A 14,738-nucleotide genomic window follows, 5' to 3' on the forward strand; every position below is an offset into this window, starting at 1 on the left:
TACTTCCTGGTTAACATCTTACACTCTGATGCTGAGGAGAAAAAAAGGAGAGGGAATCCTCAGTATAAGAATGGTTTTATTGGGAATCTTTATCAACCTCTCAAGTATCTTCTTCTCTACCCGATTTTCAGAGTTACCTCAGCTGATGCAACCTACTCCTTGGACTTTGAAATTGGTGAAGAAAGATCCGACGGACAAATACTATTTTGAAAACAGTTTTGTTGCTGTCTCTTTGGGTTTGTATTCTGGATTCTGCTTGGTGTCTGCCTTGGGCAGATAACTTCATTTCTGTGCGCCTTCATTTTTATGTCCGTGAACTGACAGCAACAATAGGCTCACTGAAAGACTGAGGCCTAAGCATACTTCTCAGACAGAAGGCACCCTGGAAATTATCACTGAAACCATTTTTCTTCCCATACTTTCAAGCCTCACTTGAAACCAGGCAAAAGGAGTGAAATTTCTGATATTTAGGGGTGGAATGTCTTTGTTCTCTTGCTTGCCTCAATGCAAAGCTTTGTAAGGTACATGAAGCAGCCCAGAGGTTCTTGCAGAGAAAGGGAATATCAGACAGCCATAGGTGCTTCAGCCCCCAAGGAATCTGTGAGATGTACTGACAAGCTCTCTGTACAGATCTAGTCCACACAGCTTGAAATCACCAGCTGCATTACTGAAAGGCTTAGCTGAGCTGTGTTACTGTAAACAGAAGACACCTGGACCACTTTACTGATAAAATTGCCTGGACTAAAGGCTAAGGGACTTCACACATTCCTCTGTACAAAGGCTCTGTGAACCATTAAATAGTAAGATGCAGTTCTGATGCCTTGTTTTCTGTTCTCTGGTCTCCAGGGATGTAAACCCAGAATCTCCTGCTTGCACTTGATTTTAAAATGCTATGAGGAAGAGGACAGCCACAGTACATACATAGCTGCTGGCTGCCTGTGAAGATCCTCAGCTAATGGAAAGCTTCAATGTTTTTCCAATATTCCAAAGTGTCTCCAGGCTTTGGATTCAATTGTGTGTGGTGGTGCTGAAGACAAACTTCTTGCTGGCGTTTTCAGGGACAGAATTTTACCTCTTGATTCTAGGAATGTATAGGTAGGATCCTTAGATTGCGTGTGGCTACCGCATACCGCAGGATCAGTCTCTCGTCTGTCTTTAATCTACTAGAGAAACCCTGAGTTTTCCCCAGGGAATATTGCATCCTTGCTGCTGGGACCATTTGTGAGACCCAGACCCGCACTGGGAGAACCACCTCATTCGTGCCTAGGGCCAGCATGAAGACGTAGTGCATTTAGAATGCACATCATGTGCACTGCCACTATGCTGGTAACAGCTACGCCACTTCCCCCTCATCCAAGACTGCCCAGGGAAGTATTGGTGGCCAACTCCTGTCCGTGCTTCCACAGCTGGTGATATTTCTGTTGGTAGGAGCCTGTGTATCACCAGCCATATTCTAGGTCCCTCCCGCACTCTTGGTTGTTGCAAATTTCTAAAAATCAGAGGCTTTGCTTTGTGAAGTGTTGCATTTTCTGTTCTCCTTGGGCATTCCTAGCTCCTCGGCGGTTTCAATTCCAAATGCTTCACGTCACCCCTTGGAAACTCAGCAATGTGCAGGACTCCTCCTCTTCGCTTTCTGTTTTAACAGCCTCCTCAAACCTCAGCCCCAAGCACATGTGGTTCCAATTACAGAGAACCTCTGCAATGCTATGAGGATATGGATGGGGATAGGCTGACCTCTTTATTTTAACACAGTGAGCCTGTTCCAGTGGGAGCTGACTGTTAGCTCACATTTTTCTTATTTGAGATGCTTTTGCTTCACAACCAAATTCCTGAAATCAAAGGGAGGCAGAGGGGAGCAGGCTGCAGGCAGCATGCACTGGGGGCCAGGTCTTGGTCACTTGGAGCACTCGAGCTCTCGGGAGAAGGCGACCTTTGGCCTTTATGTCTCTGCCAGCCAAGGAATACAGAAAGCAGATGTCCCAGAGCACAGCCTTGGCTGAGTTAATTATCCTTAGGAGAGTTTGGCTTCCCCCAGCTTCTCCCTTGTGCAAAGAATGCAAAATAGCTGTCTGTAAGAAGACACCACTTTATATTTCTTTTGGCCTAAAATGCTGTCAGGGTAACTAACTGTTAGGGCTAGTGTGGTCTGAGGGTGAGCAGGGGGTGCTGACCTTGTGGGTTCTCCTTACAGCTCTGGAACAAACCAACATAGGTATCTTCCATCTTTCTTGGTTTATCCACAGCAGAAGTGGGGAAAAGAGTCAAAGGGGAGATAAAAGCCTTAATGTGCATGTGTCTGTCATCGTTACTGAACAGTAATAGTGGGGGGGGAAGTGTTTGGTTTCTCAATAGAGACCTTAATTTTAAGGCTTGCTGAGACTTAAATGCTTAACTGTAGAATTAGTGTCTATAGTGTCTTTAGCACTTAGCTGATTTGAGCTTTCAAGTCACTCAAGCATCTCTGAAAGTTTTACGCAAGATGTAATTCTTTGGCCATAGAAGTAGTTGTCAGCCTCCTATTTAAGCATGTAAAATTCTAAATTTGCTTATTGCAAAATGCTTAGATTTTGCTCGTTATGACTGAACAGAGTGGGGGCAGGCTTTTGCTTTTCCATAAAGAAGCCTAGTAAATAATTTCCTACAAGACTGTAGCAAGATCAAACTCTAACAGATGTGAAACATCTTAAATTCCTGGCATGGAGGAGTGGTTCAAAGTTGCAACATGGCAGGCTGTCTTGTGCTTTTTGTTTCTTAACTGTCAAACATTATTTCTGTATGTATCTAATTTAGACATACTTTGTTTTCAAATACTTTCTTGAGTGGGATAAATGTTTTTAGCACAAGAGTGAGTCAAATGTGCAGGATTATTCAGCTAGAGGAACACTACAAGCCTGAATAATTCTCTGGATATTTATTCTCTTTGGACTAATTTAAAATGTTTAAGTAGAAAGTTTTTGCTAATTTGGATCATTTTGACTAAAATGAAGTGCTTACACAAGCAGTTCAGCCTGCAGATCTAGCTGAGACCAGCTATAGCATGGAACTGTTGGATGCACTGAGGTGGTTTTTTTCCAACAGCCTACCTGGATTTTGAGAAGAACGTGTGAGTTACTCGGAGGACTACAGGACGAAAACTTCCTTCTCAGAAGGACCCCATTTTCAAATAGTGGAATCACACAGATGTGAAAATAATGTTCAAGAGTATCCCAAGAAGGACTCAAAATCAGACCACAAAATTACTGGTTACACTTGAGAACTTGTCTGTAGGGGACTGTTCTTTCAGAAAGAATGTGATGTGCCTTGACAACAGTAGCCATTCACCGTTCGTGTCACGCTTTCATCCAGGAAACTTTTTGATATTAATGAACAAAAGCAGACAGAGCACCTATCACAGGTGAAATGGAAATTGTCCAGGCAGTGTTATAAACTCTGTGTGTAGATACTATTGGACTTCCTGCTTTTGCTGTTGGTATTGAAGAAGGTTTTTTTTTTCCTCAGCAGCAGGTTTGAGCCATTTGCTTCTGAGTCCCTTTCCTCAGTCAGGTGCTAGTACAGGATGTCCCGAGTTGCAGGAAAATTATACGTTGCATTTCTGCTTCTCCTTGGACATGAACGTCTTGGAATAGCCTATTGCAAATGTTGTCTTTGGTAAAAAGCCAAAATAAAAATTATAAAAAGTGTAGCTGAAAAATAAACTTCAAAAATGTTCTTGGAGCAACTGAAATTTTTCAAGACCCATTTTGGATATTCATATCTTAAATGAACTTGGTGTAGGTATGGTTTGGGCCAAGTTTACAAAGCATCATTATGGATTTCTTGTATCTCAATTCTCTGAATCTTTTCTGGGCTGTTCCTCCTAATTCCAGCAGTGCAGTGATATAGCACAACTTACTGCTTTTTTAAAAAAAGTATAACCTATATTTAGCATTGCTCCCTAATTCAAACCTTCTTCTGAACCTAATGAAAGATTTAAATCTGGAAGCTCTTTAGCTTTTAGCACATGAATTTGCCTACAAATAAAAATGTCAGCAAAACATTTATTTTCACTTTGATTCTGCTTGTATGTTTATGTATATTTGATGTTGTTGGTATATATATGCATTTGTGTATATACGTATACTTGTTATTGAATGGGCATGAGAATAAACTGTGCTTCATAATGGCATGGATATGAAAGCATATGTGATCATGTTAAGGATTCAGACAAGAAAAACACTATTGTGGACGGTCATAATCTGTGATAAGACCAAATACACAGGCCCAATTTGCTCAGCACTTGGCTGCATTGCCTAGGAGATGGTTCCTTCCCTCTACATCCATTTAAAAGGGCTGACTTTTCTGAAATTCAAACCCTCAAAATCAGTAGTCCATTAAAAATGTTGAAATGGGTTCTAGGAAATACATTGACTGTGACTGGCATCTTTGCACGAGAAAGATGCAGGATATTGTCCACAATTTTTTCTTTAAAATCTGTTATGCAGGCAAGGCAGGATGGCCTGTTATTGAAAGGGCTCGGAATCCTTTGTGTGCCCTGGCTCAGTCTGCGCCCTTCCCCTAGTACATCATGCTTGTGCTGTTTAGGTACTGTCTGTTTAGGTGCGCTAGCTTCGGTATTGTTTAAAGTATTTGTTGTTCTGTATTTCTTGGATATTTAAAACATGAGTGAGGGATCAAAGGCAATAATCTTTTTTCCACTGTCTGCAGGGTGTTGGGTGAGTTATTGTCCTCTGAACAATAGAGCAAATGTTTAAATATTACGGTGGTCTCCTCCCCGCCAAGTACAGAGCATTGCATTGCCTGTGGTGTGTCAGCAAGCCTGGCGCTGCACCCAAGACTCTTTTTTCAGGCCCACGGCCAATGCTTTCAAAATGCTGCAGTTGCAATAAGCTTAGGATTCCTGCTCCGCAGGAAAAACAAACCAACCTCCTTCTGAAGTCATGGGACATAGGCCGAGTAAAGCTGAAAGAAGCAATTCCCGAATTGCTCTTTGCAGCACAAAGAGCCGCCCGCACAGGGGATGTGGAAGGGGAAGAGGTTTTTGGGGGCTAAGAACTGCGGAGCCCGCAAATATCTTGGATCCGACTTCTGCGAAAACCATCTATTGTCTTAATCTATTGTCTGCTGGAGCCAGCCCTTAAGGCGTTGCTCTGAGCAGGCTCTGCCCTCGTGTGGCTGCGAAGCTCTTGAAGGGGGAAAGGGATGGAGCCAGTTGGGCCACCCCATCTAGCAGAGCAGAAGCCCATGCCAGGACCAAGCTGCTTTTGCAATCTAGCCAATGTGTCCCCTGGCCGGTATACGGAGGTGTTTGCCGCTGTAGGGGCTTGTCCGTAAGCAGACACTCTGCTTTAGTACTCGTTTAAATGAAACTTAAACTGGTGGGGCTGGTGGTGGTAAAAGCACTGTGAGCAAAATCTCATTTCTTTGACCTGTTCTTTGTAGGTGTCATCTACACAAATGCAAGAGAACTTCAGACAGCATTTATTCTTTGTCAGATAATAAAACAAAGTAACCTAGAGGGGACTTGGATATTATTTTCTAGTTCCTTTTTCTTTCTGAGGCATATACTGTAAATTCTAGCACGTATCTAAAGGTAAATTTCCATTTAATCTCTGCTTGCTACAGTGAGACCCTACCCAAACTGTTGCAAGGCATGAGATTTGTTCACTTTTCTTTGGATTTTTCTTGCATAATTTCCATAACTGGCACCCTATCTTGGGTATTTTTATGAAGCTGTGTTTTGAGCTTCCTTTTGACTCTGTACAGGTATAAACGACTGGAAAGAAAATAAAGTGAGGGTCTTGTCTAGAACACCTGCAAAACTTACAGGCTTCCTTGTGAGTTTGTGGCATTATTAAAGAACTAATAAGGACTAAAGGGGCAAGTTTTGGGGTTTTTTGGTTGGTTGGTTGGGGGTTTTTTTCTTAGTAAGACTGACATGTCATGAAAAAGTAGGAAATGTGCACAACAATCTGGTTATCAGTTCAGTGGTGAATCAGCTCCAAATTATCTCTGATTGTGTGTACCTTTGAAAAAACAAAGTGTGCTTTAGAAACTTGCAGTCACCATCTCGCTGGATGTCTCCCTGATCTTACTCCCATTTAGAAGATGAGCACAGGGCTCTTTCTCAAATCCAGACCATGTTTGCTAGGGGCAACAAGAACCAGAACAAGTCTCCTAAAAACAGTCTGTCCAAGCCAGAGAGGAATGAAAATGATGCTTGTTAGAATCCCTCAAAAGGGATTTATAATCCTGGTCAAGGCTTTTAATGTAAAACTACATTTGAAAATGTAGAATACCCTGTGAGGTGTGCACAAAACCTCAGTGCTCTGCTGGCACAGGACTTTGAAAATGTTGCAAATGTTATGTGAATGCTTACTAGCATGGTGCTTAGATTAAACTTATTGATCACTCATTTAGTGAGCGTCGGTGTTAATGAAGGCAGCCCGCAGCAATGTGGGCTGTAGGAGAAAGCAGGCATTCATCTTAGGCAGAATGTATAATTGTATTTGGCAGATGGAGCTTTGAGACTAGTGCATCCAGTGATAAGCTGGATTACTTTTCCGTTTAAAGAAAACAGCTAATGTGGCTGAAAAGGAGCTTTTACTCTCATCAGTTCATGCAGAGATCTGTGCAGGGGAGGAGAGCTTAATCCTTTGCAAGACTTCACCTGTCTTAAAATTCCAAGTGTTTTGTATATGTGCGTGCACATAGTAGATGATACCTTTCATAGAATTGCTTGGCAAGTATCGATTAAATATCAGAAGCTCAGGAGCTGAGGGATGGTCATGCTAACAACTCAGAGGCAGATCTGAGAATGGGAGCAGGAGCAGAATGAATTTTCTAAAACCAGAGTTGGTCCTGAAGCAACAGAAAAAGCTGAGGAAGAGCCATGTTGGACTTAATTTTTCCTGGTTTTGGGTTTTTTTTCTTCATTTAAAGGTAAAGGGAAGGTTTAAGATCCACTGTTTAAATACAAGTATAGGAACACATTCAACCTATGTAACTAGAGCTGCTTATGCTCTTGCCACTAATCTTGCTATGTAATCACAGGATTGTGTGTTCAATCACACATGTGACTCCCTGGTGCTGCCAACTCTCCTGGTTTTCATCGGTTTCACGGTAATTAGTCCAAGAAGCAAGACATTTCATCTCACTTCAGAGAGGGCAAAACCAAACCAGTTTTAGGCTCTCTTCTTGCACAGAAAAACTTAAGAACAACCCAACTGCGCTCTGAAGATTCATACGCAAAAGGCAGATGGTATTTGTGCCCCAGAAATCCCCATGGAAACTTGGTTGGAAAATTTTTTATTTGGTGTCATAGCAGACCTGGGGGTGTCCCTGATCTAAGTGCCTGTAATTTTCCACACCTCTAATCTTTTGGGTCAATTTTAATTGAGTTTGAACTTAACCATGGTGAGTCCACGTGTTATCAAAAGTTAGAGATGGGCAAAGCCAAGAACCTACCCCTGATTTTGTTCAGTTTTAGTAAGGATGCAGTATAGAAAGAAACTCGGAAAGAAATTGCGAGTTTCGCAGTGACTGACGCAGTGCTGGTTGAACATCGTGTTTCTCTGCGGCGCACCGTCTCCTGGACCAGGTTTTAGGCAGTTAACATGCGTTTGGGGTTTTACTGGTAACATTTAAAAGGCTCTGCTTCCCTCTAGTGGTTCAGCTTGGCAATTTCGTCTTGTCCCCCCCCCTTTTTTTTAATCCTGACAAACCCCTTTTGACAAGTTATGATTTTTATTTTTTTTTTGACGTTGCTATTCAAAGACACTTCACTAGCCTACTTGTACCGTGCCTTTCTTAAGGTTAGCCCTCTTGTTCCCAGGCTGGTCTCTTATTTCCAGTGCTGAAATGCACACAGCAAACATCATCTAGCGTTAGGAAAGAGACTCCAAGCCTTGCCGGACTGACACAGGAATAAAGGGATGGGTTCTGAAGGTCTTCTGGGTGGAAATACTGCTCATGAATTAAGGTAGTAAAAGGTGAAGGCAAAACCAAGGAGATTATCTGAAATTTTGCGTGCATAGAGGATGTGGTGTAACTTTGGTATTGACAGCCCTGGAGTGTGAAGCCATCTGTTCTTCGTGCTTAAATATTAGTGTGAAACTAACTACCTACGTATGTATAGATGTCCCTTTTAATCAGCTGCAATCTGTCCAGGAAGCCAAGCTGTTGGGTTTTCTTTGATGCTGTGAAGCAAATGAGGAAGAATCCAGGGAAATCTAAGCTAGCAACGCTTTTCAGTGCAGAGATGCATCCTTAATCCTGGCCTCTGACCACCGGCATCTGTCTTTCAGCTTCCTGTTCTGTTTGGCTGTCTGAGGCTCAGACTGAATTTAAGAGAGTAGCTGAAGAAAACGTGACTTTGCCCTGTCATCACCGCCTGGGCCTCCTGGAGCAAGGGAGCCTGGATATTGAGTGGCTGCTGCACATTTCCGAAACAGTGCAAAAAGCGGTAGGTTGAGCCACAATTAGTATCTGCTGAGAAAATCGTCTTATTTCTATGTTGACATCAGCAGCAGCCATTGATTTAAAAAGACTTCTGTGATGATCTTTGCAAGTTATTCTGATGAAGTAAGCAGTGTTTAGAAAACAGCTGATTTGTTTAGAGAGATTTATAATGTGTAAAACTTATTTGATATTCACGCATGCTGTATTGGAACAGGTTGTGTTACAATCGAGTTTTCTTTAAACTAACACTGTTATGTAATCATTATTGGACAAACTTCAGAACTGCCCTTCAGGTTTTCAAAAATGACCTTCGATTTTGCAGGCCCAGTTTTTGAAACCTTGGTTTCACGTAAAAATATAGTAGTTTAATACTTATAAAATCAGCTCTGCAGTAGCTTAAATTACCTAGCCAAAACCCACCAAAATTAAGGACTGCTTTTATATATTGTGGCATAAGCTGATGTCTATTTTGACACTAGTATAAATGCTCCAATATACATCTCTAGCACAAATACAGTTTTATGTATTAGTTTCAGACTTGAAATGCAGGTTTAATTTTCTACCCTGGCACAGGCTTCCTGCGTGACCCTTGGCAAGTCACTTAACCATGCAGAACCTTACTCTGCAGTTCCTGGAAATGCTTTGATTTGTTGTTCCGTGTGAAAGTAAATTTACAGCTGGCTGACCAGTGACTGTCTGCTCCTCAGGTGATCACTTACTCTGGAGGACGTGTTTATGATGACCTGAATGAAGAACAGAAGGGGCGTGTTTCCTTCACATCCAACTTCCTTGCTGGAGATGCATCCTTACAAATCATATCACTGCAGTCCAGCGATGCAGGGAAGTACATATGTAAGGTTAAAAATGCTGGGCAGTACGAATGGGCTCGCATCACCCTGAAGGTTGTAGGTAAGGTCATTTTATTGTTCTTCCAAGGAAAAAAAAATTGCTAGACTCATTTCCTGGAGAGAGATTTATTTCAGCAGGGTATAAATACAAAGACATTTCACGATCAGGTTTCACTGTCCAGTTCCGTATCTGCCTTTGCATTTTTTGGCAAAGGCCAGGACGCAGGAAGAGCCTAAAGAACTGTTTTGAGGTAAGTATGATGACCTGCAAAATCATATGAACTGTTCTTTCCAAATTATCTCTATGATCTCATCACACAAACTATACTGATATTCTAGCTTAGTTGGCGATCGCCCTGTCCAGATCTCCAGCTGAGGACTCTGGGTTCATGTCCCAGGACCCCAAACTGATCCAAGTCAGTGGAAGTGACAAATAAGCTGCCGGGGTTAGCATTTCTCTTCCCTGATTTCAGTTTATTGGTTGGCTTTTCCATGTACACTGTCATCCTGCCGGATGCTGTGGGGAGAAGGAAGAAATGGAGAAGTAGGGGGAGGGAAAGGATGTTCTCTAAATAGTACCTAGAAGAGCAACACAGTGATACAGCTCCTGATGCAGGTATCCATGAGGCAAATTGCCCCAGAGTATTATAACGTGTCATTTCTATGTCTGAGCCAGCCAGCTCCACTTCTTAGACTATGAAGTTGCACACAGTTGCAGCTAAAGTCCCCTAACAAACATCACTGGTGTAATTCCTTAATGAATTCCAGAGATGGCAGCTCTTGGAAGCTGCTTAAATTACATACTTTGCCAAAGAAAGGGTTTCCACCAAGAAAATAATCTGCTGCGTTTACATGACCTGTCTTCTGTTTCTTCTAGAAAAACCTTCCAAGCCCAAATGCTGGCTAGAAGGGGAGCTGTTGGAAGGAAAGGAACTGTCCTTGCAGTGCCGTTCTGCCTCTGGCACTGCACCCATCTCCTACCGATGGCAGCGCATAAATGAGGAAGACGAGAGAGCTGAACATCTCCCGCCTACATCAAGAGTCAGTAAGTCAGGTCATTTCCTCTTAGAATTCTCAGCACGCTCAAAGCCAGATAGCCGCCCACACGTACGTGCGTGTTGAGAGTCAAGTGCCTGCTTTTTAAATGGGGATTACTTGGTGGCAGTGATAGCAACGATATAACAGTACCTCTCCCTACTGCAGCTGGACTTTGTGGTGTGCTCCACCCTGAACAAGGAAGCGCGTGAAGAGTTTGTTTAGCGTTTTGCTGAAGGCTGATAAATGATCTTTTGTGAGGCGTCATTGATTGCTCTTGAACTGATTTGATCTGGAAGTTCAATTTATGCTTCTGTGTCCTATCCGCTGTTAAGGTTTCTTAGTCTTTTTGGATTAATCCTGGTGGCGTTTCTCCCGTTTCAGACATTTCTAATCCTGGGCAAGTCCTACTGAAGAATCTTACACAGACGAGCACAGGATTATACCAATGCATTGCCACCAACGAGGCTGGACAAGAAAGCTGTGTTGTTCAAGTGACAGTGCAGCGTAAGTATCGGCACATAACTAGTACTTGCACCACTGTATAAAGCAGTGCTGCTTCACAGCTGTCTCATCTTGACTGGTAAACTCTGTGCCATGCCTTTGCTCTCTCTTACTTGAATCACATGAAGTAGCCCATATTTATCACACTTACGGTTTGTACAGCAGTCCTTTGTATAACCAGAAGGGGTAAATACATTATTTGGGCTCAGATGTTTTCATCTGTTAGAAATTTTGATTTTGAGAATGACTAATGAAAATATGAGGGGAAAAAAACTGAGTGAGATGTTCCAGAGTCTCCAGCTTTTGAGGTACTTCTGGGTGGAGTGATTGCATGAGATCACTCTCAAGCATAAAACCTTGGTGTGGATATTCCATCATTCCAATTCCAATTCTCTCGCACTTGGGACAGTGAACTATCTAAAGGCAGCTGGAAAGGCTGACTTTGTCATGAAATGGTGTGCAGAATAAAAAGCAACTTTTGACATAGTTTGGTTTTAATCTAGATTTAATAAATCCTGTCCTGAACACCAGAGATTAAAATCAGTGTCCTACCTGATTAACACCAATAAGAGTGTGTGCATGTCTAGGTACCTATGTCCTTTGCATATGCATGCAAGGAAAAGGGTGGAGTTTAGCACCAGCATTGAGGACAAATCCAAATAATACAGTTTAGCAGGTTTTTATGTACAGCTCTCAGGGAAGGTCAGCAGAAGCTGGAAGTGCTGTGATAAAGGACTGCTAGTAGAGAAGTCTCTTGGAGGTTCCATAGCTTTGGAATTTTTCTGCCCAGCCAGGCCTGAAATAACTGGAATATGGTCATGTAGCAAGGAAAACCTGTCTGCCTCAGGCATCTGAAGTAAAAGCGTCCAGGCAGCTTTTATGCCAATTGAACTGAATTGGTTTAAAAACCTCACTTTGGTTTGCTAAACCCTCCATAGGGACAAGCCTTACAGAAACAACTTTCAGCCAAACCCAGTCTAACCACTCTTATCAAAAGAGTTGTCATAAAGTATTAACTAAGGGCCCATATACACTAGGAAGTATCCTTTCATTAACTTTGTTATTTTGGATGAAAAATGCCTTACACCTGCACAATATGGTCTTCCTTTCCTCCTTCCTCTCTACCGCCCTCAGGTCACTTTTTCCCCCAGTTGAATAATTCATTCTGCAAGTGGATTGTAATCATTTCAGGGTGAGTTGACGGGGAAGAAAAATCATCATGGGGAAACACTCGTAGTTCAAACACTCTTCTGCCTCTAGCAAACTGCCTGGTGCTTTGTTTCGCAAGTGGGTTGTCCTGTCCGTCTCTGTATTTTCTGTGGTTCTGTGCTCTTATGAGAGGATTTTCCCTCCTCATTGCAATTCTGACCGATAGCTGAAGGCATAACACTTGTGATCCCACCCTTCCAGAGGTAAGTACTTATCCCGCTGTCAGCTCAGGTTTAGAAACAATACTTGAAGATAAACTGGTTCAACTTCTGTGTGGAGACACGCCTAAATAAGTAGACTAATACATTCTGTTCTGATTTATACCCAGTGCTATAAGTTGTAGTGTGGACTAGAATCTGACCATATGACCCTAGTGAGAGTTTAGTGACTAACATGTTTGTTTTCTGGACAACAGATGCACAAAATATCGGCATGATTGCTGGAGCTGTTTGTGGCGTGGTGGTGGGACTTTCCCTCCTTTTCCTGGTGGTGAGGCTGACAATCAGGAGGAAAGAAAAGAAGAGATATGAGGAAGAGGAGGCACCAAATGAAATCAGGTAACGCCTTTTATTTAATCCCCCACCTCCCACCCTCCCTTCTTTCAATTTCACACATCTTTTCACTACAGTTTTAAGTAACCTAGGTATAAGTGTCTTAAAAGGTTGTTCTAAAAAGCTTTTAAAGTCTCCCTGAAATATCAGTGACACATTTCTTGAATGTGAGAATCTTTGTGAAGACTTTCCAGAAAATTAGATAGATGATAATGTCTTCCCCCTTTCTCCCCCCCCCCCCGCCCCGGACAAATTAGCATAAAACTCAACAAAATATTTTCTCTCATGCTTGCAATTTCAGCATTTAAAAGCATTTGCATAATCCTCTCCAGTACTAAATTCAACCCACTTGTCCATTGTGGTTCTGAGAGGTTTGTTGGTTTGGTTTGGGTTTTTTTCCTTTCCAATTGCAATTTCTGTTGGGAATGCTATGAGGCAGGCAGGTTCTCACAGTCTTTCTTGAGTCTTTTGAACAACTGTGCTTCTGGATTTAGCTCAGGGTGAAAAATCCCCTGAGCTGCTGCGTGCAGAGCTGAGAAGCCTCACCCTGAGCGGGTGTACCAAGAATGCTGACGCATGTTCTTTAAACTCATCTGTTACAAGCATGTGAGGTCTGCCACTTAACTCCCCTAAGCAGAGATTGGTCTCTAGCCAATGGAGCCTAAACTTCTCAGGAAGGAAAGTGCTGGGAAAAGATATTTCCAGGAATGAGTTTTAGCTGCTCTTGCCCTTGAAGAAACCCCTTGCCTTGCTCCATCCTTATGTCTATTTGTAAAAGACTGCCTGCCCTTGTACGACATCTGTGTACCATTAGGCATCTCTATAATCCATTCAGCAGCTGATTACTCTGATGGTCAGGTTGCCAGCAAGAAGGTAGTCTCTGCTGATTTCTTCCCTTCTCTTTTCCCTGTTCTCTTTGCTTTCAAATCTTGCATGCCTTTTCATTTTTAGTTTGAGCTTCAGCCTCTTCTATCACCTTTTTATGCATGACTGTTAGCTCTTCTCTTTCTCTCTGGGCCCACTTCTCACACTTCTTTCAGTACCCACATTTTTTTTAAAACTAGAAGAACTGGTCTCAGCTAGTCCTAAGTCATTTGTCATTATGAGTAAGGATTACAGAGCAGACAGTTCTAGCTGAACTGTTTGCACTGACCCTTGGCATTCGTTCCACAGACCTCAAAGCCACACACAAAGAGCCAGTCGTGTGCAGCATGTACTCTAAATCCATTTGACCAATAGCTCCGCAGAGCAATAGGGAGCTCAGTCCACAAAGTTACGCAGCACAGAATTCAGAAAACCCTGTACCTTGCTCAAACTGCTAGACAAATATGTCCTGGTGATTTGCAGCTTCAATAAGCAACTCCTTATTGCAGCAGCAATTCCGCCTGGTAAAATGTATAAGCGTTTCTGTTCCCGTATTTGAGCCCTGTCCTGTTTGATTGCAGAGAAGATGCAGAGGCACCCAAGGCCCATCTTGTCAAGCCCAGTTCCTCTTCATCTGGTTCCAGGAGCTCACGCTCAGGTTCCTCCTCAACCAGGTCGACAGCCAACAGTGCCTCTCGCAGCCAACGGACTTTGTCAACGGAAGCTACTCCCCACCTAACTCCTCCCCAGTACAGCCAGAGGGAGACGGAAGGAAAAGAAATTGAGCCAAAGAAAGTCGACTATGCTAACCTGATGAAAATGGGAGCAACGCTGGTCATGGTGCCTGCCCAAAGCCGAGCGTTCCAGACCGTGTGACTGCTCACCAGCTGTCTGGAGACTCCTGCTGTCCAGAAACACTTCACGTACCACCAGCCACATAGGAATTGTTAGATTAGCTAGCTATCTTTCTGGTCAGCTTAATTTTAATCACTTGTGATTATTCACACCACAAGAAGCCCTCCCACTCAACTCTTTCTTACATCCTCCAGCACGGAGGTTCTGATACAGAATTTCTTTTTTTTTTTAAAGAAAGATACCTTTGAGGGAAAAGGGAGCCTTCTTTTTAAATTATCTTTTTTGGAAGTGGAACACTGAGCATTTTAAAACTACAACAGCTAAGTGCTGTACAAATGAAATTAAGCCAAACCTCAGGATTTTTGAAAAGGGATCAACAGAGACATAAAGATGCATAATATTCCAGAGAGGTTTT

At 42.6% G+C, this 14,738-nt stretch overlaps 1 protein-coding gene across 1 annotated transcript in view; it reads left to right on the top strand.

Moving 5' to 3' along the window:
• CLMP (CXADR-like membrane protein) overlaps positions 1-14,479 on the top strand; it is a 41,490-nt gene extending 27,011 nt beyond the window's left edge. The window contains exons 2-7 of the mRNA XM_010581423.1: positions 8,304-8,461; positions 9,165-9,366; positions 10,183-10,350; positions 10,725-10,847; positions 12,469-12,610; positions 14,050-14,479. Of these exons, the coding sequence (XP_010579725.1) occupies positions 8,304-8,461; positions 9,165-9,366; positions 10,183-10,350; positions 10,725-10,847; positions 12,469-12,610; positions 14,050-14,344 (1,088 nt within the window). The 3' untranslated portion in view covers positions 14,345-14,479. The remainder of the gene's footprint in view (positions 1-8,303; positions 8,462-9,164; positions 9,367-10,182; positions 10,351-10,724; positions 10,848-12,468; positions 12,611-14,049) is intronic.
• The last annotated feature ends 259 nt before the right edge of the window (positions 14,480-14,738 follow it).

The sequence above is a fragment of the Haliaeetus leucocephalus genome, unplaced genomic scaffold (genome assembly GCF_000737465.1).
Source record: "Haliaeetus leucocephalus isolate CR32 unplaced genomic scaffold, Haliaeetus_leucocephalus-4.0 Scaffold773, whole genome shotgun sequence".
Lineage (NCBI taxonomy): Eukaryota > Metazoa > Chordata > Aves > Accipitriformes > Accipitridae > Haliaeetus > Haliaeetus leucocephalus.